This window comes from Colias croceus, chromosome 16 (genome assembly GCF_905220415.1).
Source record: "Colias croceus chromosome 16, ilColCroc2.1".
Taxonomy (NCBI): Eukaryota; Metazoa; Arthropoda; class Insecta; order Lepidoptera; family Pieridae; genus Colias; species Colias croceus.
Genome location: NC_059552.1, coordinates 8,912,259 through 8,938,979, shown reverse-complemented (window position 1 = coordinate 8,938,979; position 26,721 = coordinate 8,912,259). Strand labels below are relative to the sequence as shown.

The window sequence follows — 26,721 nt, the reverse complement described above, 5'->3', positions numbered from 1 at the left end:
GCTACAGAGATAGTACATGCATAGATCTGACCATGTAGTAGCTCTTAGTTTTGTTGTCTGCTGAAGTCTGTACGCAATGAAAATGTCTGCCATTTCGAAAATAAGTTTTTAAGACCCTAATAAATAAAATATATGAATGGCAGATCTGGTCAAATACTTTCAAAGTTGTATTTTTTTCAGCACTTTCATAAGTGTCTGCCAGAATGTTATCCGCGTGATAATGGTCTGCCATTGTTATTTTCCGATAATAATAATAATCTATTTTCATATATCAAAATGGCAGACGTGGTCAAATGGTTTCAAAGTTCGCCAAAAATTTCCACCTGTCTTACCTGAGCGCCCGCCCCGTCCACCACTCTGGGCTTAGGCCCAGATTCACAATCGTGACTTTACTTTAGAGCAAAAGAGTCTTCACAAAGTAAACTTTGTATGACCGAAGTTTACTTTCAACATATTATTTAATTTCAGAGAGAATTGCTTGACTTTCCTTAGAAAAGTACGGTCCCAAAGTAAAGTACAGGGTAAGACGTGTAACTGTTACTTTATACGCATAATTTATGTTTTTGAGAACATAATATTATTAAATTAAGTAATAATTCCATAAAAAACATATACAGGGTGTCCCAAAAAGTAGTGATGAACGGAAGCTGGGAGGTAGAGGACCTAGAGGGCTATCCGAATCACCCCCATATATGTTATGCGATTTTTCGTATTTTCGGAGTTATGACGTTTTTTTCGATTTTTCACCTATCGCCGAGTACGATGATATTTTCACTCATGGTGACGTCAATTATTGCGAAAGATGCTTGATTTTTTTTGTGTGCTAAGCTGAAAGATAGGCCAATTCAGTGTGGTAACATTTACTATCGTTAGATCTTTGAATGGAATAAAAAAAAGAATTAGGTAAATGCCAAGAAAGATAAAATTACTCAGTATGTTCACAACTTCAAGGGCCCATAAAAAAATAAAGTAGTAGGTACCAGTAGGTATAGGGGAATCAACACACAAAAATCCAGGTCTGGTCAAATACATACAGGTAGCTTTGCGCTAGCTCTCTAGCTATCACCTTCACCGAGTAGGCCAAGTAGGTAGACCACACCAATTTCCGAGTAGACTACATCAATTTCCGAGTAGACCAAGTAGACCGCACCTTCACCGATTAGACCAAGTATACCACACCAAATTCCGAGTAGACCAAGTATACCACACCAAATTCCGAGTAGAACAAGGAGACCGCACCTTCGCAGAGAAGACCAAGTAGACCGCACATTCGAGTAGACCAAACCTATTACCGAGTAGACCAATTAGACCGCTCCTTCGAGTAGACCATACCTATTACCGAGTAGACCAAGTAGACTGCACCTTCGAGTAGAGCAAACCTATTACCGAGTAGACAAAGTAGACCGCTCCTTCGAGTAGACCAAACCTATTACCGAGTAGACCAATTAGACCGCTCCTTCGAGTAGACCATACCTATTACCGAGTAGACCAAGTAGACCACACATTCGAGTAGACCAAACCTATTACCGAGTAGACCAAGTAGACCGCATATTCGAGTAGACCAAACCTATTACTGAGTAGACCAATAAGACCGCTCCTTCGAGTAGACCATACCTATTACTGAGTAGACCAAGTAGACTGCACCTTCGAGTAGAGCAAACCTATTACCGAGTAGACAAAGTAGACCGCTCCTTCGAGTAGACCAAACCTATTACCGAGTAGACCAATTAGACCGCACCTTCGAGTAGACCATACCTATTACCGAGTAGACCAAGTAGACAGCACCTTCACCGATTAGTCCAAGTAGACCACACCTATTACCGAGTCGACCAAGTAGACCACACCTTCGAGTAGACTAATCCTATTACCGAGTAGACCAAGTAGACCAATCCTATTATCGAAATTCGAATAGACCAAGTAGACCACATCAATTTCCGAGTAGACCAAGTAGACCGCACCTTCACCGAGTAGACTAAGTATACCACACCAAATTCCGAGTAGACCAAGTATACCACACCAAATTCCGAGTAGAACAAGTAGTCCGCACCTTCACAGAGAAGACCAAGTAGACCGCACCTTCACCGAGTAGACCAAGTAGACCGTACCTTCACCGAGTAGACCAAGTAGACCACACCAATTTTCGAGTAGACTACATCAATTTCCGAGTAGACCAAGTAGACCACACATTCGAGTAGACCAAACCTATTACCGAGTAGACCAAGTAGACCGTACATTCGAGGAGACCAAACCGATTACCGAGTAGACCAAGTAGACCGCACTTTCACCGATTAGTCCAAGTAGACCAATCCTATTATCGAATAGACCAAGTAAACCACATCAATTTCCGAGTAGACCAAGTAGACCGCACCTTCACCGATTAGACCAAGTATACCACACCAAATTCCGAGTAGACCAAGTATACCACACCAAATTCCGAGTAGAACAAGGAGACCGCACCTTCGCAGAGAAGACCAAGTAGACCGCACCTTCACCAGTAGACCAAGTAGACCGCACATTCGAGTAGACTAAACCTATTACCGAGTAGACCAATTAGACCGCTCCTTCGAGTAGACCATACCTAGATTACCAAGTAGACCAAGTAGACCGCACCTTCGAGTAGACCAAACCTATTTAACCGAGTAGACCAAGTAGACCGCACATTCGAGTAGACCAAGCTCCTGGCGCACGTTCAGTGATGCTGCACCGGCTCTACCAACGTTTACGGTCACTGGCTTCACGAGGGCCTATCTGGTGGTAGATTATAGTTAAAAGTAGCTTCCGCCCACGACTTTGTACGTGCATCCCCGTTTTTCCCCGTTCCCGCAAGACTTTCGGGAAATCTTTTCTTAGCGGATGCCTACGTCCTAACATCTACCTGCATGCCAAATTTCAGCCCGATACGTCCAGTGGTTTGGGCTGTGCGTTGATAGATCACTAATAATAATAATAACAGTCACCTTTGAGTTTTATATATGTATATGTATAGATTAGGGTTGTAACGATACCGATACCGATATATCGGTCGATATAATCGGCAAGCCGATATATCGGTATCGCCGATAATAAAACAATCGATATCGAAATCAAACAATTCAAAAAACGAACGATGCCGGAGGTCGCCCGCGCGCGGGCACTTTGTTTTCTGAAAAAACTCTACCAATAGTAAACTTTGAATACCTACTTATTGCTGGGGTACGGGAGCTAGCAACGTTTAAAAAAAAGTCATTTTAGTATAGTTGGGTTTTTGATATACTGTTTCTCTTGCTACTTCGGTTAGAGTCCGGGCTGTCTGGCTGGCCGCAGCGGTTGCGTTTATTAGTGCGCATCTTATCTGCACAGGAAAATATCCTTAATTTAAAGTCATTTTTTAACGAGTAATTTTTAATCTTTTACCTTTAGATAGATCCATCAGACATAATTTTTTTATTGCAAGACGTTTTTTTCGTTGTAAAATAGGTGCCATACGCAATTTTTATTTCAAAATGACTAAAATGTCATCGAAATAAGTGAAATTACATCAACATGAGTCCGCTTAAAAGGTAAGTAATAACTTTATTATTTATAATATATTATCCTCTTTTAATACTTATATTGAATAATTAGTAAACTAATATTTTTAATAGATGGTTTCATATTTATTACACTTTTGGGTATAAATATGAATTTGATGATATTTGTATTTTTATAGTGTTTGATTTTACGCGAGTATTATACATTTTGAAATTAAAGACTTGGGAAAATAATACAATGAATAAATCGCGTTTAAAATCCGTTAAAAAGTCTTTAATTTCTTGATGATATTTGGTTTTTATCAAGTTTACATTAACGTCCTATTTGAGGTTCGTTGGGAAAAGGAGGCGATATGGTAGATTGTTGCAAAAAAACTGTAAATAGTAAAATGAATATTTATTTATTTATTTATTCATTTATTGAAACATTCATTGTACTTACAGTTAAAATACCAAAGCATACATTGAATGATTATATATAATTAGTTATAATACGTTAACCAAAATTAAAATCAAAACGAACACACTATGAACGGCTAAATGCATCCAAGCACCTGCTAAAGAGGTGCAGGACAGAACTTGCACCGCCAGCAAAAATATCAATTGTGGCATCAGAGGCCAGCACACGATTCAGCAGATGAAGGGCCGATATATATAATATTATATATAGTATAAGTAACACAGTGATTACTTATCCTTCACTGGGACTCATGTTGATGGAATTTCACTTATTTCGATGATATTTTAATTATTTTGAAATAAAAATTGCGTCTGGCACCTATTTAACAACGAAAAAAACGTCTTGCAATAAAAAATGTATGTCTAATGGATCTATCTAAAGGCAAAAGATTAAAAATTACGCGTTAAAAAATGACTTTAAATTAAGGATATTTTCCTGTGCATTTGTGCAGATAAGATGCGCACTATTAAACGCAACCACTGCGGCCAGCCAGACAGCCCGGACTGTAACCGAAATAGCAAGAGGAACAGCATATCAAAGAACCAACTATACTAAAATGCTCACTTGTCAACGTTGCTACCTCCTATACGAGTATTTGTATTACTTAGGGCTGATTTTTCAATCCTTGGTTAAAACTTATTCATCGAATAACGTTTTTTTTTTTTTTTTTTTTTTTTTTTGCTGCGATAGGGGAGCGCTTGGCCACGATCTCGCCTGATGGTAAGCTGAGATGTGGCCTAAGATGGAGCGTGCTTCCCTAGAATGTACCTGTTCACTCTCCTCTTGAAGACCCCCATATTGTACTCATCGGGGAACACAGACTCAGGAAGCATGTTCCAGTCCCTAGCGGTTCGAATAAAGAATGTCGATCCGAACCGCTTAGTCCGGGTACATGGAACGTCAACCATGTGGCGATGCCTAGAATCTGTGCGCCTCGACGAACGATGGTAAAATGGGGATGGCGGAACTAAGTCGTGCAATTCCGCAGCGCACTCTCCAAAGTGTATCCGGTAAAAAACCGATAGACTTGCCACTCTGCGACGATGAGCGAGGCTCTGGAGTTTTTTGCCTACTAGCACATCGTCGTTTATGAGCCTCTTGGCACGCCTCTCAATCGCCTCAAGCGACTCCAGCTGGTACTTGGCAGATCCATCCCAGAGGTGAGAGCAGTATTCCATGCACGAACGGACTTGTGCTTGGTAGAGATTGAGCAACTGTCCCGGGCTGAAATACTGCCTCACCTTCGCCAGTATACCGAGCTTTTTTGAGGCTACTTGGGCTTTGGATTCAATGTATGAACCAAAATTAAGAGTAGGCGTTAAGGTGATTCCAAGAAGCTCGAGGCGGTCAGTTATCGGCACGGATACACCTTGGAAGGACGGAGTCAGGTTGAATGGACTCCGTTTTGCGGAGAATAGACACGCCTGGGTCTTGGACGCATTGAACTTGACCAGATTGGCCTCACCCCACTCGGAGACAGCCTGTAAGGACAAGTTCATGCGTTCGACCATTAAACTACCATTTCAAAAATGTATTGCAATTGTCCGTATATGACAGTTACAGGTGACATTTTAAAATGTTCCTGTAATACTTTATTGGACGGATAAATTTTAACCAAGGATTGAAAAATCGGCCCTAAAAGTTTAACTGACTTTGTAAAAATAATAATAATACTAAAATAAATGTTTTTCTTGTTAAAGTGAAACTTTTATTACATCGTCTCAAACTTTTTGCTCTGTGTAGCGCATGTCGCGTGACGGTCGAACCGTACGATAATTATCGTACAAATACGATAATTTTGTGCCTAAGTTTCACTTTTACCGTGGTTTCATAAAACTACACAACATTTTTTTTTGTTGTTAGCTATATTGTCCAATGGAACCTAAATCTAAAATTATTATAAAATTTTTGGAAACTTTTATTTTTTGAGTTAAAATTTTTGAAAGGCTCAGCTTTACTTTATAGGACGTCTAGTTGAGAGAGGTAATTTTTTTTTGTGGTTAGCTGTTGTCCTATGGAACCTAAATCTGAAATTTCAGTTGACGGAAACTTTTAGTTTTTGAGTTACGAATTTTTGAAAACTAGAAAATTACTATAGAAATATACTCCATCTTTTTTTTTCGTTACGCATATTTATTTTTTTGAAAGTGTCAAATCGACTTTACGACGACCTCTCAACTCGACGTCCGTTATAGTACAGTTTAACCGGGTATTAAATAAGTATCATGCATGTGGTATAGATTTATTATCTCGCACACTTTTTTAACTGCAATGTTTTGAGATCAGACACGACTTTTTTATTCGTTATAAATACTTAGATGTCACAAATCACAAATATTGAATTATCATTAAAATTAAAATTCTAAATTCATTGATCATAAAGTATCGATAAGTATAATAATTTTTATCGACTTAAATTATCGTCGCGTTTTCGCACTATCGATGTTTACATTGATGTTGAATACAGACACGGTGTCTATGTGTGTGTTTGTACCAAGGTTTGTACGTGTTTGTGTGTGTACATAGTCTATGCTGGTGTTTGATTATTTTTTCGTGTGAGTGTGTAGCGACGTAATCGCAAAATGCGTTTGTGTTAACACTATTTGTATGTGTGGACTCCCCCCGCAGGAAATGACAGACTTTTTGACTATGAAAGAATTGCGCGTGTCGTCTCCGGTTGGTTTAATGCTCTAAGTTTATAAGTTACCTATTTTAACCGCGATTTATTCCTAAGTTTCATTTCATAGTAGAATAAAATTGAGTTAATAATAATACAACTGTTATAACTTATAAATAATTTAAAATAATAATATCACTTACCGTAAAGCCCTTTCCACACTCGTCACAAATATATTTCCTCTCTACGGGATACTCTTTATCTGGATGGTTTTTCCTGAAGTGGGCCCAGTACGCACCCGCGTTAGTTATCTCTTCTGAGCACTGAAACGGATGAACAGTTTTGGGTGAAACAAGTTGATTTAATTTTAGTTTTCATGCTACTATAAAGTAAATCGATTTAGTATCTACGAAAATGTTTATAAATAATGAAAAAATCACTTAAACCTAGTATCTAATCTGTGCTTGCACATAGCTACACGGCGATTTTATAGTATTATTTTTATATCTTGAAATCATTAGGAGGCTAAAGATTTTTTTCATAATAATGTATTATTAAGGGCCCACATCCCTTCCCATCCCCTACCCATCCTCTCCTTCCCTATCCTCATTCCCTCCCATCCTCGCCCCTTCTACCTAACTCCTTCCAAATCCCTTTGAGGATAGCAACACATCCACTTCCCAGTGGAGTGGATGCTTATGGGCGGCGTGTATCGCTTAACACCAGGCGACGCGTCCGCGTCGGCTCGTTTGCTATCCAATAGCATAAAAAAGAAATTAACCCGACGTTTTAAACACAGATAGGAGAAGAGAGCAGCAATTAAAAATTTGCGTTTAAATTGGGTAAAAACTATAAAGTTTTTAATTTCGAAATCCTACTAATATTATAAATGCGAAAGTTTGTGAGGATGGATGTATGTATGTTACTCTTTCACGCAAATACATACTACCAAACCGATTACAATGAAAGGCGGTGAATAAGCAGTATTTTATCCCGGAAATCCCAGAGGAACTATGGGGCTTTTTCTTTGAATTAGTTTCTATTTTTGAAGTGAAAACTTCTTTAGCGGCGTTGGGTAAAAAATCTTAAACTCGCGTCAGGACACGTGGCCTGATCGAAAAAACGTAAGACGGATTTTTTTTTAGCCCTTATATTCCATGCGTAAGACGGATACCATTCCAAAATATCAAACATGCTGAACGTTAATAATTAAGTTTTCACTTCTGCCGGCACTCCCGGAGTGCAACCCGTCTTTTTTTAAGCTAGTTTAACATACATGCAGACAATTAATCGGCCAAGTGCGTTTGTCGCGTCTCTTCTTCTTCGTGTGGATAAAATCGCGCAAGTGCACACGCAGCTCTTTCTCCGTATTGAATGTTTCACCGCAATGGCGACAGCCGTTCCTAGGAAATGTTGGAAGATAATTTTTTTTTTTCATAAAAATAAATAATTATTTGTAAAAAAAAAAATTCGCAAATTAGTGTGCTTAAAAATGTATTCGTATTTTTTGCCAGTGAATGTAAGACTAATGATGTCGGTATTTTCTATGTTTTCTGATATTTTGTAAATGTACGTAATAAAAAGGGCGTGTGTGCCGAGCACTCGTGTCAGAAGTGAAACTTCTTTAGCAAGATTCAAACAAATCGTCGCCTTACTCCATTACGTGACGGTATTGCCATGAAATTTTACGCTAAACAAAGTTAAAGTTTCACTTCAAAAATAACGAAATTGCACCAATAAATGATATTTTTTTATGGATAAAATTTGTGTCAGAGCCATATCGATTAAACCGGATTAAAAAGGTGAATAAATAAATATTATAAAAATAAATAATATTTATAAATAATCTCACTTTTTCTCAGATTCCTTCGTGTGCCGTTTCGCTGTGACCATATGTCGCTTGAACGCTTCCACGGAAAAAAATTTGACGTCACACGCCTCACAATATGGCGCCTCTTTGTCGTCCACATTACTGGCCGGCATCTGTAATTATATTTATTATTGCTACTAAAGTTCGCCCGCGTTTTTAAAGCAAAACCCGCTTCATTGTAATCAGTTCAGTAGTATTTGCGTGAAAGAGTAACTAACATCCATCCATCCTTGCAAACTCTCATAGCATACTAATAATTAAAAAGTTGATCGAAAAATAATTACGTATTATTTAGGGATATGGTGATTGGTGATAGTTAAAAAAAATCATAAATGCTTGTAACACATTCACATGAATAAAAAACTTTTTGAATTTGAGTTTCAGAGACAAAAACGGACTATGGAACATTTTTAAAAGATAAATTATTTTATTTAGGGTGGATTTCACGAAGCAAGAATAAGTCTTACTCCAGAGTATAACAGCAATTATTCTTAGTTCAGGATACATCGCCCATTTTTGCAAGTGACTACTATCAAGCTAATTTTCCGTTTGTAGCTTTATTTTGATGAGACGCCCAATAATTTCGTGTACGAAACTCTCGATTGTGGTAGCTAACAGAGATAACAAGGATAAAAATTTTTGATTTGATGGTTCTCAAATATTTATTACTAACTGAATTTTTTTTATTGTTCAATCTCAAGATAATATCCTAAATTATTCGAAAAAATATTTGTCCTACAAAATCTATGGTTGGTTCAAAGAGTCCCCCTTTCCAAAGTGTATCGATAACGAGGTCATCATAAATGATTACTAACAAGCTGATTTTTTTGTTTTCCCTTAGTTAATGTTTATATAATTCAACAGACATATTGTCCTACAAATTGCGTAATAAATATTTGAGAACCATCAAATCAAAAAATTTTATCCTTGTTATCTCTGTTAGCTACCACAATCGAGAGTTTCGTACACGAAATTATTCGGTGTCTCATCAAAATAAAGCTACAAACGGAAAATCAGCTTGATAGTAGTCACTTGCAAAAATGGGCGATGTATCCTGAACTATCTATGATTAAACTATTTTTATATTTCACCAAAGATTTATCCTAGGGTTAAACGAATATTCTCATGTAAATCACTACTCCGCCAAATTCTGAGGAGTATTGCACTTAAATCATGGATAAGATTTCAATATGACGTCCGTACAACTTACTGTAACTCGTGTGTATATTTAAATATGTACAGTAAGTAGGTACATTTTGGCATTATTAATTATTATTTTCCCTAAACTAATTATATTTTATCCAAATGGTTGAACGTTTGAGAGCATTAGTAGTTTAAATATATAATCTCACCTTCAATCCCTTGTGCATTAGGGCCCTGTGCATGTTGAGTCCGAGCTGCGAAACAAACGAGTTTCCGCAGAAGCCGCAAATGTAGTCCGACGGGTGCTTGATGCGCACGTGCGATAGGTACGACGTGAATTTTCTGTATGCGGGTAATAAAAAACATTCTAGCTTAAAACTAGTACACTTAGATATAAGAACAATAACTTTGACTGACCGGTTGACTTGGTTGGTAAGACTAATAAGTAATTTTATGTTAACCTAAATTTCTAAATAACTTATTCTAAGAGAGTGTCCATTGTCACTTGCTTAGTGTCTGTTAAGGGGAAGTAAGTCACTTTGCTCGTGTGCTTCGGTATACAGATAATTGTCACTGTTCACTTTTCACTTATCACTACACTAACTCAAAGGGTTTAGTCCTTTTTAGTCTTTGCACTAGGTCCGTGGTGTCAAGGAGCTGGATAGCCTCAACATTCACGTGATGATGAAGTCGATGTTGATGAGCTTCTGCATGTTTTTGAACAATTTTGTCCACGGTGTCCACTTTTAGGTCACGGTGGAGGTCACCATTACGGATGTACCAGGGAGCATTTACAATGTCTCTCAGTACTTTATTTTGGAAACGTTGTATTATGTTAATGTTGCTTTTTTTGGTACAGCCCCACAGCTGAATACCATACGTCCATAATGGCATGAGGACTTGTTTGTATATGAGAAGCTTATTATGTATCGACAACTGGGAGTATCTTCCAAGAAGCCAATACAATTTCTTATAGCGCAAGCCTAATTCCTCTCGCTTCTTCTTGACGTGAGCCTTCCAGCGTAGCTTAGCGTCAAGCGTCATACCAAGGTATTTCGCCGTGTTAGCATAAGGTATTTGTTGGCCATTAAGGAGTATCGGGACAATCTGTGTTCTTTTGTTTGTAAAATTTATGTGAACGGATTTGGATTCGTTCAATCTTATCCGCCATTTCCGAGTCCATTCGTAGACCTGGTTCACAGCTTCTTGGACTTTATCTCCTGCTTCCTGGTAAGTGATGCCTGTGGCCATGATAGCAGTGTCGTCAGCAAATGTTGCAGTAATGTTTTTTTCTAATACTGGGATGTCACACGTGTACAAAAGGTATAGGATGGGACCTAAATCACTTCCTTGTGGCACACCAGCTCGTATTTCCTTGAGGTCCGAGTAGGCATCGTCTTGTCGAACTCTAAAGACTCGATTGGTTATATACGATTCTAAGATATCTGAAATTTGTTTTGGTAGCATTGTTCTTATTTTATGAATGAGACCTTTGTGCCAAACCTTATCAAAAATATTTGTGTGATGAACATAGATGTTTCCTGTGTCTGGGTGGTAATTATCTATATATGTTTTTGTTTAAAATTATATATGTATTTTTATAAGCCATCTGGTTTCCATAACACAAGCGAAAGCTTAGTATGGGATCAGATCGTGCCGTGTGTGAAAATTGTCCTGAAATATTTATTTAATAAAAAAATACAAATTGTACTGTACTAACAGTACGTACTTAGGTAGAATTGCATTGGCTCACTCCTACACTCAATAGTGCGGGCGCTCGTCCATTCCAGTCTGGCATCAGGCGTCGACTTTGAGATAGACACTGTTATGGCACAAGGAACAGAAATAAAATTGAAATTCCATTTTATCGGTTAGCCAAAGTTAAAAATTCATTTATGGGCCAAGGTATACTTTTTTTACAACAGAATTTCTCATAGTATCAAAGAGTTTAGTAGTGCCAAATTTAAAAATTATGTAAAAAACGTATTAGTTCAGAGAGCCTATTACAGCATTAAGGAATATATGGAAGATAAAAACCCATGGAGGGTTGTCGCGTAAAAACCACAGGACAGTTCTCTGGCATATTATGATAATATACAGTTATATATTTTGTAAAATTAAATTGTAATACTGATACGATTGAAAAGAGCAACTATGGAGTTTCTTGCCGGTTCTTCTCCATAGATACTGCTTTCCGAATCGGTGGTAAATGTAAAAATATGTATTGACGTTTCAAAAGTGCTTCTCGAAGAAGTCTAATTGAATAAATAAATGATTGAGTTTGAGTTTGAGTTTTGACTGACTACTACAGACTAATGACAACTATGAGCTAACCCCACCACTGGTGTACGTGAGACAATGTATATATCTATTTCATAGATACACTACACGAATTAAAAAAAATACATTGGACATATTCTATCAGTCAGTATTTGTGATAAAGTGGACTACTCAGCATTTAGACCAATAAAAAACTAGCCCGTTTACGAGCACCTTAATGGGTAGATCTGAGAATTGGACAATAGCTACTACAGCTATTTTCATATCCTAAGTGATTCTTATCACTTGAAAGGCGGTCTTATCGCTAAGCAATCTCTTCTAGGTAACTTGGTGGCGGATATGTGAATAGATAAAAATATATAGGTACTAGTTAAAAATTTACATTTTCGGCTAAAATATTCATTGACATACGATAAATAATTAGTTAATTACTATTACGTCGCCAGAAAATGTAAGAGCTGTGTTTTATACAGATTCATTTGAATTAGCACCTTATTTCGTTGCAGTAATGTTCAAAGTCTTATTTATCGTTCATAAGAAAACCCTGCCTGATACACGCGTAAGCAGAGTTTTTCTTCGGACATTTATTATTTCGACGAAACTTATATTGGCAGAGCTTACTTTTTAATAGTGTACTTTATACAAAATATAAATTATAATATCAAAGTACCACATAAAGCAAACGAAGTCAGGTGCATCTACTAGTAAAATAACATCTATCTACAAAATATCAAAACATACTCACGACGACATCTCCTCACAGTATGGACACTTGTACTTAACGCCTTTGTGCCAGAAAAGGTGTTGCTTAGCTTGAGTCCTATAAACACATATACAAATGTCATGTTTTTATAGTAGATATTAGAACTCCATTTAATTAAAATAATAGTAAAACACACACAAAAAAATGGTTTTTGAAGTGAATATTATAATCTTATCTACATTTTAATAAAATAAGAGTAATTTTTGATGAAATAAAGCTTAACATCTTATTTACTTAAATGTATAACATTTTTAATATTTCCGTAAACGATTAAAAAAATTATTTACATATTTAAACCAAATAAGATCAAGAGATGTTCTCATATTTTATTAATGCTAATCAATCTTACACATATATTACATAAGATAATTTTTCATAAGCTTTTATACGTTTATACTATATCTCGCCCGCAGCTTCGCCTGCTTTATCGAAAACTGAGCAAACATCATCACGTTACGACCAATAAGAACGGAGCAATGCGGGTAAAACCGCAGGACACAGTAAGTATGTAAATCTATACTATAAAGCTGAAGTTTTTGTTTGTTTGTTTGAACGCGCTAATCTCAGGTACTACTGGTTCGATTTGAAAAATTCTTTCGGTGTTAGATAGCCCATTTATCGAGGAAGGCCATAGGCTATATACCATCACGCTAAGACCAACAGAAGCGGAGCACCAATGAAGAATGTTTTTCTATGCGTGATCTCCGGGCGAAGCCGCGGGCGGAAAGCTGGTTATAAATATAGATTATTCTACTCACAAGTGTTTAGATACATGTGGGCAGTGTTTGCATATAAACTTCTTCGCATGTATAGCAAGATGTTTTTTGAGAATTCTTGTCAATTTAAAACGCATCTTGCATATGTTACATTCCAGGCTGCCTGATGTCTGGAAAAATGATTCTCTATATTAATATAAGTAACACTTCATTTTATTTTCTTCATTTAGTCATACGTTACTGTATACATAATTGTATAAGTGTATTGGTTTTCCAAATTCAAAAAAATAATCTGGGGGCACGGTAGTGCCCCCGCCAAGACGAGCCAAGCGAAAGCGAAGCGCACGGGCACTACCTACCTTTTCTTGAAGCGCTTCGACGTTTTTTTGAACCCTCATAACTTGGGTTTGGATTATGCTAGATCAACAAAATTTTCGGGATATATTGTCAATAGCGGACTTATTGAACATATTAAGTTTTAATTACATTAGCTTTTATACTTCAGATTTTATTTATATCTAAAAAACGCTAATTTCGTCACTGACTCACTGATGATCATCAAAATTCTTAAGGTACATATTTCCTAATAAGTGGCTTGGCCGTTCGTTACAACAAGAACTATTGTATAACACAAAAGTTATGAACAGTGAATTAATTTTTCACCTTACGCCGATGTGAATGTAGCGAAATGGCCAAGCCACATATTTTGACTAAGGTGTAGAGTTTGTGAAGTTAGGCCTTGAAGAGTTAGGGCGTGTAGTGTTAGAAGCTTGGCTCTACATGAGATCTGATAACTTTTTGACAATGCGAGTCATATGGGCTCGTCTTGGCAACATTTTACATGAAAATGTTTTTGGTGGGATCAATAATTCATGTTATCATTCTGTTTCAGTGACAACAAATATTCCAATAATATTTTAGGGGCGGACGCCCTGTTTAGTCGTTATAAGGTTTAGAGAGCTGTAATTAGGCTTAAATTGTTGCAAATTTAATAAACTTAATTTATGTACTGAATGATACTTGTCGGAAACGCATAGTTTATGACTTTTAGAGCAAAAAGTGAAAAAAGTCCAAAATTTTCGCAGTTTATTATTTGCGTATAATCTTTTTTCCTACTTTCCCAAATTTTGTAATTTTGTTAATTACCTATCCTGCAAATGAAAAAGTATTATCCTTTTATGATTTTATATGCCCTCAGTTTCAATTCTTTAAAAATCTATTTCTACCTTCTTTTTGTTTTTCAGATATTGTGAGTGAACTATTTGTCTCACAGACTTTGTTCTATGCTCTAATGAAAGAAAATTAAATGCACTACAACTTTATTATACGACCTTCTCATAGAACGAGCGGTTTTTGCCAATATTTTGCTTCAAACGGGAGCAAAACTAAAAATTTTAATATTTCGGGAATAATGAACCATCTTCGAATGGCCACAGTTTAGTCGTTATAAGGTTTAGAGAGCTGTAATTAGGCTTAAATTGTTGCAAATTTAATAACCTCAATTTATGTAGTGAATGATACTTGTCGGAAACGCAGTTTATGACTTTTAAAGCAAAAAGTGAAAAAAGTCCAAAATTTTTGCAGTTTATCACGTGGTGCGCAGCGAGCACAACTTTTTCGAAGTTGCAAATCTAGACACGCGGCAGCGTGTCAAGCCGAGTTCAAGCGAAGAGAACTGGCGAGCAGCAGCCGTGTGTATATTTACACGAACCATTTCGAGCCACTTTTCACCCCCTTGTAACTCGAAAACTATTTAAGTTAAATAAACCAAATTTGGTACATATCAAGAGGACCTCAAGATAAACAAGAACCTTAAATTTCATAAATACAGATTAAACAGTTGCGTAGATATTAATATCCAAAAATCGCAATTTTTAAGACTGACTGACTTATAGATATATGTATACAAAACTTAACCCACTTCCAGATGACCTAGAAAGTTCAAATTTTGTAATCAACTAGGTAATAGTGAGTGTACAAAGGAAAAAATCAGAAAATACAGAATTTATCTGTATTTTTTTTTTCAATGACAATAATTTTGTTTGTATGGAAAAATGGAAAAGTTTATAAAAATAGAAAATATTATATTCACCTTACTAGTCTTAAAAAAAGATCAAAACTAATCAGTGGCCGAAAAAAATTTGAAATCCATCAATAAATGACTGAGATATAGATTATTGAAGTTTACATATTTTAGCACGAAACATCTGTAGATTCGATGCGCCTCTGACATCACACTCACTCGCGCTAGTATCGCTAGGGCGGATTACTTCGATTGCATGATTTCTTTATTCAAAACTGTTATTAAACGTAAAATAAAAGAAAATTGTAATAAAAATATTGCTCATACAGTTAAAAATAATATATAATTTTACATATTCACATTTATTTATTCTTTATTTATGAGTGTTTAGTATAGTTTTAATTTCAGTGTAATGGAAGAAGGCTTCGTCGAAGGTCGAAATGATTTAATTTGCGTAATATTAATATAAGTGAAACATCTTTAGGCGCGTTTATAGTAAAATTTCAAGATCGCGTCATGGCAATACCGTAACGTCATGGAGTAAGGCGACGATTCTTCTACAACGATCTTTGCATCTTGGTAATAGTGTGTGTACAAATTCACGCTGGATGTTTAGAAAATCATGTAATCTTTTAAACAGAAACCGGGTTTAAAAAATTGCAGATAATGACGGGGCAATGTGCGCTGACATTCATAACATACCTACAAGAAAATATAGAAAATAATACTAAACAAACCATACAGAGAAACCGCAAGAAAAAATAAAAAAAAATCGTATTTAAAAAGTATTATATTCATAAAGTAAATCAAATTTGCAGAGTAATTTTCTGTACAAAAAGTAATGATATCCCACCAAAAACATAAATGTAAAAATTCGAGCCGAGTTCAACCTAAGAACTTAATACATCTTTGTAAATAAATTTCTGGACTGTGTGCAGAACTTGGCACACATTTAGATCTCATTTCTTTTTTTGGCAAATTAAGTCAACGATTGAACTCGGCTCGAATTTTTACATTTATGTTTTTGGTGGGATTGGGATTTACATCACCCTAACTGATCCAAACAACATACCAAAAATTCAGAACTACATCGTGCTTTGCGAATTTAATGTTAATTTCCTAAAAGCCAGACCTTCGTTATTGAAGTGAAACTTCTTTATTGGGGTTGGACAAAAATTTAGTGTAACATATTTTCGTTACGCGTGACATTTTTCCGTTACGCGCTATCTTTTTCTTCTCCCTACCACGCGTGATTTCACGTATTTCTCTATAGTTGCATATAGTAAATTATTTTTTTGAAAAATAAGGTCATACAGAAGTTTCACTTCTTACGTGTGTACACTAGTACACGCACACATTTTTTTATAAAAGTTGAATGGTAACAGGCTCTTGAGGTACGTAGCATCTTTTTATACGTCCCCAAGTAACATGTGGGGCATTTCACGCGAAGCGGACACAGATTTCAGGGTCAGGTTTCAGATTTCGGTTATATTTTAATATGTTACACCTATATATAGCCTCGGTATGTATACGAAAAATTTTTGCATTTAGAAGCTTAGTTTTCAAAATACAGGTCTTTGAAGATGTCAGTGTATGGCGCTAGTATGGGAATATTGACACGCTTCGCCATTAGTACATGTAGCTTCTAAACTCCTGCGATGAGCACTCTACAACTTTGCATGAAGTTTAAACATAATATAAGCCATTTATTTAATGATCTTAAAAAAAAAAAAATACACAAAGTTTGTAAAAAATGACAAAGAAAAATATTATTTTATTTTTCTAAAGAATTTAAATATAAATTCGAAATTCGAAATGAGGATAAAAAGTTTATTTAATGGGGTATATTATTCAGTCATCAATTTATTTAAAAATTACTTTTCTTGAACTGATAATTACATTCAAAGTCCCCCATACCTCGCGCTTACTGACATCTTCAAAGACCTGTATTTTGAAAACTAAGCTTCTAAATGCAAATACACCTTTAGTAACTGTTACCTTTTTTTTTAACGTTGGGAAATGCATTTACGCATCCCCCTCGGCAGTTTTGCTGTCCAAGGGAGTATGTGGGACTCGCACGAAGCCAAAACCACTAAAACCCAACGGTGGCCGTCTTTCGTCCTGAGCGGCGGGGGTTAACAGCCAGGACTTATACCCCCGCCGACCTGTGGCGACTGCCGCCACACCACTAGGGTGTCATCTGGCGCAAACTCCTTGCGGCAGCCCTCCTCGAAGTACGTGGTTGTATCCGATGTTCCACAGAAGAGGCCCCAATACAGAGCCCTGTGGAACACCGCATGCAACTCTGTGACTACTCCAGCCGTCTTGCCTTTGAAACGTACGTATTTGACGCCCACAGAGATAAGAATAGATAATACGGCGGAGATACGGCGGTAGTTGGTGTCGGGCAAGGCCGTCTAAAATTTTGTCCCAAGGCAGTGTGTTAAAAGCATTGGAAATATCCAAGGATATTGCCACTGCTACCCCACCTTGGGAGACGGATCCTTCACAGATGTCGCGCAGTCGAGCTATGGCATCCACTGTAGAGCGTCCCTGCCTAAAACCAAATTGCGCTTCCTGCAGATCTGGTCCTATCCGTGTCAGGTGGATCTGGATGCGGCTGGAGATAATGCGCTCGAAGAGCTTGCCAGCTTCGTCAAGCAAGACGATCGGCCTATATGCTGATGGTGAATCCGCTGGTTTGCCACTCTTCTTTAACAGAACTAGGCGACCCATCTTCCAACGCTCTGGAAACCTACCGATCTTAAGGCATTCTGTTAAAAGATCACAGAAGCGCTGATCCAATCCATGAGACAGGGCAAGGGACCATACTCTACCGTGCACTCCATCCGGGCCCGGGGCGGTAGTCTTCCTTTTCAGACGGTCTACTGCCACATTCAATTCAGCTAAGGACACGTCCGGAATGGGTTCATCGCAGGTCAGCTCTTCTTGATTAACGCTTCCGACACGGCTTGCAGGATCAGTTGCATTTTGACTACGAGCAGGAAATAGTGTTGTTACCACCTTTTGAAGCAGCGCTGGCTCCAACGTAGATGCTAGCGGTGGGGCCCAGGAACGCAGCTTATTCATTACCAGCCTGTAAGAGCGTCCCCAGGGATTTAGGTTCAGCGTGTCCAGCAATTCAGCCCAGGCTCTTTCCTTCGCGACCGCAATGGCATCTCTGAGAGCCTTTTTGGCATCCTGATACATGGTATATCGTTCAGCCTCCTCAGTAGTTGAGTAATCCGCACGCCTCCTCCTTCGCCTATACTTGGAATATCGGCGTCTCGCGGTTACACAGGCTGATCGGAGCCGCACATGTTCCGTCGACCACCAGTAAACTTGTAACTGTTACCTGCCCAAGTAACCACAACCCAAACTTGATAGTCACTGGTCGTTCTTATCTGTGTAGGACATATAAATAGAGAAACTTTCAACTCTTATAAAATAACGAAGGTCTGGCCGTCGTGGGCTCTTCATCTATTATTTTTTTATTCCCTATAATGCTATAAATTGTTCTATAATTTAAAAAATACTAGCGGTCCGCCCCGGCTTCGCCCGTGGTACATATTAACGTTTTCTCTACATAAGAACCATCCTCGTACTTCAAGGAATATAATAAAAAAAGAATTATCGAAATCGGTTCAGCCGTTCTCGAGTTATGGAATTACAACGAAAAGTGGCATTGATTTTTATATATTAGATATAAACATACCTTATCATGTTTCTGCATATGATGCTGCCATGTCTGTGTATCTTTAAAACCCTTAAAACAGAGCTCACATTTGAATGCAGAATTTTTATAATTTTGAGTCTCTCGCCGTTTTTGGATTTCTTCCAATTGTTCCTCTTCCTGAAATTTATTTAAAAATTTTGAGAGAAAATAATAAAAAAAAGACGTGTGGCACTCGGGGACTGCCGCGGTAAAGCTATTGCGTCCGCCCGCGTTTTCAAAGAAAAACCTGCATAGTTACCGTTCTCGTGGGATTTCCAGGATAAAACCTATCTTGTGTTAATCCAAGTTACCCTCTGTATGTGTCCTAAATTTCATTGTGCAGTATTCGCGTGTAAGAGTAACAAACATCCGTCCTCACAATACTCTCTCTCAAAATTAACTCACAATAATTTCGGACTTATCATATTAGTAGGAAGTAGGATATAATATATCAAAAATTTCCTGATTAATTTTTAAAATTTACTCTATTTCAAAAATTTTCTAATTAATTTTTAAAATTTACTCTATTATTCATTAAAATTTACTCTATTATTCAATGCAGGAGTAGAAAATTTTCAATAAGCTTCTACTCTTTTGAGTAACTAACTTTTATATTTAAGCTGTATTTTACTCCCTTTAAACCATTGACTTTAAACCTTGTTTTGTGCTTTAAAAACAGATATCTATGTACTACTCTACTCTACTATGTGTAAATAACTAATACAAAATTGACCTAAATCATTTCGACAATATGTATTTAAAAATGTTCCAAAAGATATTACTAACTTACTTACTTACTTTATCGAACTTCTTTCCAAACTGGGGCAAAAAGTGGGTTCAAAATTGAAATTCCGCCTCATGATGAAAATTATTCTATTCTTTTAAAATGTCTGAATCTATCCTAAGATTATAAAACTGAAAAATTTGTTTGTTTGTGAAAGTTTGAGGAAGGCTATAGGCTATATATCATCAGGCTAAGACCAACAGGAGCGGAGCAATGCACACCTAGTTTAAAATAAATGATAAGTAATAAACAATATTTCGAATGTTACTTACCGTCAAATTGATCACCGTAACATATGCTTCCAGTTTGATGTCGTCCAAGGCCTCTTGGGCCTGATTCATGACCGTTTTTAGTATGTCTTTGCGTGGACACACTACTTTTGGTTTCAATGCCTTTTTGGGTTTCCTTGTTTTTGAGGCTTTGGGCGGTTTCTGAAAGCAGTAAATTAGCTTTAACGCGAGTAAATGCTTTTAGAAATTAGGCTTTTAAACGAACTTTAAGTGATTTAACTGTAACGTCTTAGATTCCCCGCGACCACGCCCGCCGTAAGATGTGTGAAACATCATGTTAAATAAAATATAAAGAACAATACGCACAGGAAATAACTTAGCGTAAAATAGAGTCCGTGTAGTGCCCGTCAGAGTGGGGAGCGTGAGGTTTTTTCGTTACGCAATTTCTGGATTCGGTCCCCGCGCTCAAGGCCCGCGATAGAAGCTATGCAATAGCTTAAAAACTATGTTGTATGTAGTAAACTACTGCGCCTACAATATATAATAATGCGCCTATAATTTGTTGCAAAGGATAGTACTTCAGAGAACCAATAACATTTAGCAGCCAATTCAATTTATTTATATTTAGAGACAGTGCAGACCATAGAAATCTAAATAACAAGGCAATAGAAGTCGTAAGCGCGCGTGACATTGTCGCCGCTCAGGTGGTTACCATACCATCACCATACCACCAGTGCGTTCGTCGCTCTTCAGTTGTTCCTGAAACGTGCGTGAGTAAACATGGTGTGTTACAGCATTTCCCAGTGCGGAAATTCTTCCATAAATTGTAATTAAACTAATAAAGGAATAAAATTTCTCCGGTAAGTATTTTTGTTTATAAATACTGCCGTTATTCCTTAAAATTATAGAATACATATTTACAAGTATTACGAGTGTCACCATAGTAATCGAAATAACAATGAATGACACAGTCGACCATTCTTATTATCACGTTTAACACAAATTTCAACCTTATTTCTATGAGTTTATGTTCAAAGTTATATCTATTGAAAATTGACAACCTCTGTTGTAGAAAAGCCGAATTTTTTCGTATTGGAGCAAAAATAAACAAACGTCTCATATTCTCAGGGATGTTATTCTAAAATAAACCGTAAATTCGTGCGTTAGGATACATATTAAAAAGCTTAATTTAATATTTAAGTTAGTTTTCACTAAAATCAAGCTGTCCAATAAAAGGCATAGTTTACTTGTGTGTTCTGTTTAGCTATCGGTTGATTTTGGCGACAGCGGTTTTCATACGAATTATGACATTATAGCACTTCTATGTGTCTTGTTATTTAGATTTCTATGGTGCAGACAAAGTTCACATTCTGTTCAAACCAAATTCAGCACATCACAAGAAAATTGGTACCTAAGTTATATACAAACTTTCTTGTGTAATAACTTACCTCATCCACAATATCTTCCTCTTTTATTTCTTCCTCGATGTACACCTCAATTTCCTCCAAATTTCCTTTCATTTTCTCACTCTTATGAATGGATAATGGTTCGTCATCACTCAGCCAATCATTATCAGAGTTCGTTTGATAGGAAAATTCATAATCAATTAATTCTAATGGCTCCTCTTTGACTGTCTCTTCATCATCTTCTTCATTTGTAACTTTAATTTCAAATACATTCTGAATACTTAAATTCGAATTTAGGCAGTAGGATTCTTTGTCCAACCGCCTAATGTCTTGTTCTAAAACCTGGAAGGATAATATAAAATACATTTCAGTTTAAATTGGGGTAATACTGTACATTATAGGGCGTGCAGTTGAGAGTCGTAAATTTTTTTGTGGTTAGCTATTGTCCTATTGAACCTAAATCTGAAATTTCACTCTGAGGAAACTTTTAGTTTTTGAGTTACGAATTTTTGAAAATCGGATAATTACTATAGAAAGTTACTCCATCTTGTTTTTGTTACGCATATTTATTGTTTTGTTAGTGTCAAATTTGGCGATTCATTTCACATAAAACAATTCGAGAAGCTCCACTCAATTATTATTATTATTAAAGTGCATCAAAAGGGGCTGTTCAAGTATTACGTAAGCAGCAATTCTCTGTTTTGCTTATTTTGGATGAGATGAAAGTGAGCAGCACAGTATTACCATATTTCCTACAGTATGGCGACGAATGTACTTGTGCAGAGAAACGGAGGGGAACTGGCGGGGGGTCGGGCGACGCGGGCCGCTTAATGCAAACACGCTGAGTTTGCATTAACTATCGCGAAGGGCAGACGCTTCAGAGTTTTTTTGTCTAATAATTTATACTTACGTATACTATAATGGTGGGCACAAACTGTTGTGTTTATGGATGCAAATCTACATTTAAATCCAAGGACATAAAGTTTCATAGATTTCCTCGCGACGAGAGGTAGGTTTTTCAAATTCTGTTTAGTACCAATTCAAAGATGTTGAAGATGTTTTTGACTATACAGCTTTATGATATATTTAAAATATATTATTGAGGATTTTCAAGAAAACCAATTTGTTTCTCTGTAAATTCAAAGTTTTTATTTTAAAGTTTTCACAATAGTTAACATACAAATTACAAATAGTTTGTTACTACAACAACTTAAAATATGTAATCTCACCTGTAAATTCAAAGAAACGACATTAATTAAAGTCCACTTATAATAAATCCTCAATTATTACAGTAAAAGTTCCTTATTCGCGGGGTATATGTTCCATAAATATGCCGCGAATACAGAAACCGTGAATACGGAATGGTAATTTATATTTAATGGTAATATATAATTTATATATTATATGATTATAGGGGATACGTTCGTCTGTTATAAAATCTTTAGAAGAACGATGTCAAAAAAATCGCATCTGTGGACCCCGCTCCTGGAGCTTGATTATACCGTGACGTACCTTCTGTCGTATTTTTTACAATTGTATATCGTAAACTATATCTTTCCTACTCAAACTAACACAAAATATCAACAGAAGAACAAGGATGGCATACATCCACATGTTTACATAACAAAAACGTAGCTACGAGCGTCTCTAGCGCTTTAAAAAGTTACCGTCCAACGTCTCGATTTCGCGCGCATCGCCGACAGCGTCATTGGGTTTAGTCATCGATTTTAGGAATGTTTTACAAAGGTTTCATATGTCTTTTATTGTTTTAACGATTCGTAAATGAACACTATGCTTTATCATGACATCTGTCATCAAATAAATGTAACAGAATTCATCCTGTCAGGTATCCAAAGTTCAAGAGGTACTTTTTTCAAGTGCTTTTTTTGTTGTTTCATTTCTCGTAACATAAAAACTTCTTACAGCCAAAACTCTTTTGTAGTCAAGTATAAGAACCGAACTTTAATATAAGTTAATAACCTAAGCCACTTGGATTGAAGAATAATTAACGGTCCCTATTTTTTGCCCGGCGCTCGGCCGCTCGGAATGGCTAATGTTTTTGTAAGCCTTGTATTTTAAAAAAAATGTATAGGAATGAATGGTTTTTATTATTTAATGAGTTTGTATATGTATTATTGTAAATACAATAAAACCTTTTTGTATGAATAATTATTTATTTATTTATTTTTAACGAGTTTTGTACAATGAACTAAAAAAAATTGCTCACCCTGATTTCAAGCTAGAATTACTTATTTATTGCAAAGTAATTTATGACTAAGATATCTTTTATATATTAGCTTGTTTCATAACGATTCGAACGATATTAGTTATACAAAGTAGCTCCCTACAAAATTTTAGAGATATCGTCATTGTTTATAACTCGCACGGTTTCGCGCTGACCACGCAGAATGGCCTTCACAGATGCGCGAAACCGTGCAAAATGGCCGCCACAGCTGAAGGGCTGTGACGATTGAGATTTTTTTCGTGTCGAAACTCGTTTCTCTTTTTTTTTAGTTGATTATAAACTAGGAAGAGTGCAGTCGACGTTACTCGATCACAATTTTTGTAACGAATGTGAAAGACGAAACAATAAAACACGCAAAGCGGCTTTTACTATAAACGGAACTACATTTAAAAATATACTTTATTAATTGAGTTATAAGGTTGCTTCCATTCTGTTTATTAACATTCTCAAAAGCATCAATCGCGGCAAAGGCGGCTTGCGACAAAGGCGGCTTGTGTCAAAGGCCTCGGCGATATCATTTAACAACAAAATATTATGTACTTTAGGCCAACTTGTAATAAGATCTATTTTACTTTCTTATTAGTCCATTTGACAAGGATATTGGGTTAGATACCTGTTGGAATAATTTTAATATTATGTATGTAATCCGCGAATAAAAAAATTTTTAATCGTTTCTCGCCATTTTTTCTTTCTGCTACGTCAATCCGAGCCACAGATAACATGAACACGCGAAGCGCGCCAAATTTGAATAATGATGAAATGTTATTTCATTACATATATATGTTACCGGAAATGTATTAATAGATGGCGCATGAAATCTTTACAAAATAATAACAATTTCTTTATTTAAATAATTTAACGTACAAAGAAAGGACAACGTTGAAAAAAAAATAGAAATGAACATTTAAAATAAATAAATAATAAATTTGAGAATAAGTTTTGGTTGTTAATAAATAATAAGGCAATGACAATGTCACTGCAGCGACATATTATACTATGTTTCTGTTTTAGGTTTCTGTATAAATAATTACATTAGATTCAATAATCACAATTATTTTTAATGTACATGTGAATAAATAATTACATATTAATAGTAATGATAAAAATTGTTTTATTTCTCATTTGGTGACAACCCTAGCATATTTACACGTGGCAGCGTGAGTACCTACACTGGCGGCGGCATCGCGCGACATCAAAGGCGTTTCCTTACTGTAGGAAATAATATTGTAATACTGTGGTGAGCAGACTCACAACACTGAGCAGCAATCCAATGTCATCGATAACTTATTCAAATTCAAATTCAAATTTCATTTATTACAAGAATGTAGTTACAAAAAAGGTGTTGTTACAATATTAAGGCGCTAATACATTCTACCCACTATTTGGGTGTGCAAATATTTAAATGGAAATAAGTTAATTGAATTACACTACACCAACACTACACAAATTCTTCGCGTCACTATTGTTAAACGTCACTAATTCCTTCACAGATTCCGCAATGTAATAAGTTCTTGAATATCATAAAATTGTTTCTCCATTAACCATTTCGTCAGTTTCTTCTTAAATATATTTACTGGGAGATCCTTAAAGTTATCCGGTATTTTATTATATATTGTAATAGTCATAAATATCACACTATTTTTTGCTTGATTTATTCTACATGTTGGAAAGTGCAGTTTATTTTGATACCTCGTTAACATATGCGAATTTACTTCTCCTTTCTTTTTAAAATATTCTGGGTGGTATTTAACAAATAAACATACTTCTCTTATATATATGCAGGTTAGTGTAAGGATACGTAATTTACCGAACATTGGTTTGCAACTGTCCCTTTGATGTAATCCGCACAGGGCCCGGATACATTTCTTTTGTGCCACAAACACTTTCCGCACCTCGCAAGACTGTCCCCAAAGAATTATTCCGTAAGAGAGTATCGACGATATATATGCATGGTAGGCATTTATTGCAGCATTCATAGATACAGTATCTCTAAGGCGACGTAATACGTAAACGAAACGATTTAACCTATCACAAATATATTCAATATGACTGTCCCATTTTAGACCTTCGTCTACCAGAACACCTAAGAATTTATGGTGTTTTACCTGTTCGATTACTTGATCATTACATTTTATGTCTAGATTAATTTTGGTGCAATTCTTTGTATAATATTGAATTATTTTTGTTTTAACTAAGTTTATTTTCAGATTATTATTTTGTAACCATTTTACTATATTATATAATGCTGTATTTATATCTCTCTCATATGTATTTTTATCCGTGCATTTAACAATAAGGGTAGTGTCGTCTGCGAATAAAACTGTCTTGTGTTTCACTGATCTCGGTAAATCGTTAATATATAAGAGGAATAAAAATGGACCGAGCACACTTCCTTGTGGTACACCTGATTTATTAACTTTTTTCTCTGACCTATATGAGTTTCGTGTTTGATTTATCATTTTATGAATCTCCACATACTGATATCTATCATTTAAGTAACTTGCAACCCATTCTTTAGCAATTCCTCTTATACCATATTTCTCCAACTTAAACAAGAGTAATTGATGGTCCACAAAATCAAATGCTTTGCTCATATCTAAGAATATGGTGGCTGCTGGTTTTTTTTCAATAAGGGCTTGAATTATTTCTTTCACCATATCGAAGCATGCTAAAGAAGTAGAACTATTTTTTCTAAACCCAAACTGTTCCCGACATAATATCTTGTTTTTATCAACATAATTTTGAAATCTTTCTAAAATTACCTTTTCAAATATCTTAGATAAAACTGGAATTAGTGCTATCGGTCTGTAGTTTTTAATATCATTTGGATCATCTTTTTTATATAACGGTTTTATAACTGATGTTTTTAGAACATGAGGAAAAGTTCCTTGCTCCATAGATAAATTGACAAGAAAGGATAACGGTTTGCAAATATGTACACTGGAAGCCTTTAGTATTTT

General features: G+C 36.0%; 1 protein-coding gene across 1 annotated transcript in view; it reads right to left on the bottom strand.

Annotated features, from left to right (window-relative positions):
* Positions 1-26,721, bottom strand: part of LOC123698727 (zinc finger protein 184-like) — a 55,583-nt gene that overhangs the window by 26,783 nt on the left and 2,079 nt on the right. The window contains exons 3-5 of the mRNA XM_045645479.1: positions 21,559-21,858; positions 20,153-20,311; positions 6,790-6,909 (exon numbers count right to left, since the gene is read on the bottom strand). Of these exons, the coding sequence (XP_045501435.1) occupies positions 6,790-6,909; positions 20,153-20,311; positions 21,559-21,858 (579 nt within the window). The remainder of the gene's footprint in view (positions 1-6,789; positions 6,910-20,152; positions 20,312-21,558; positions 21,859-26,721) is intronic.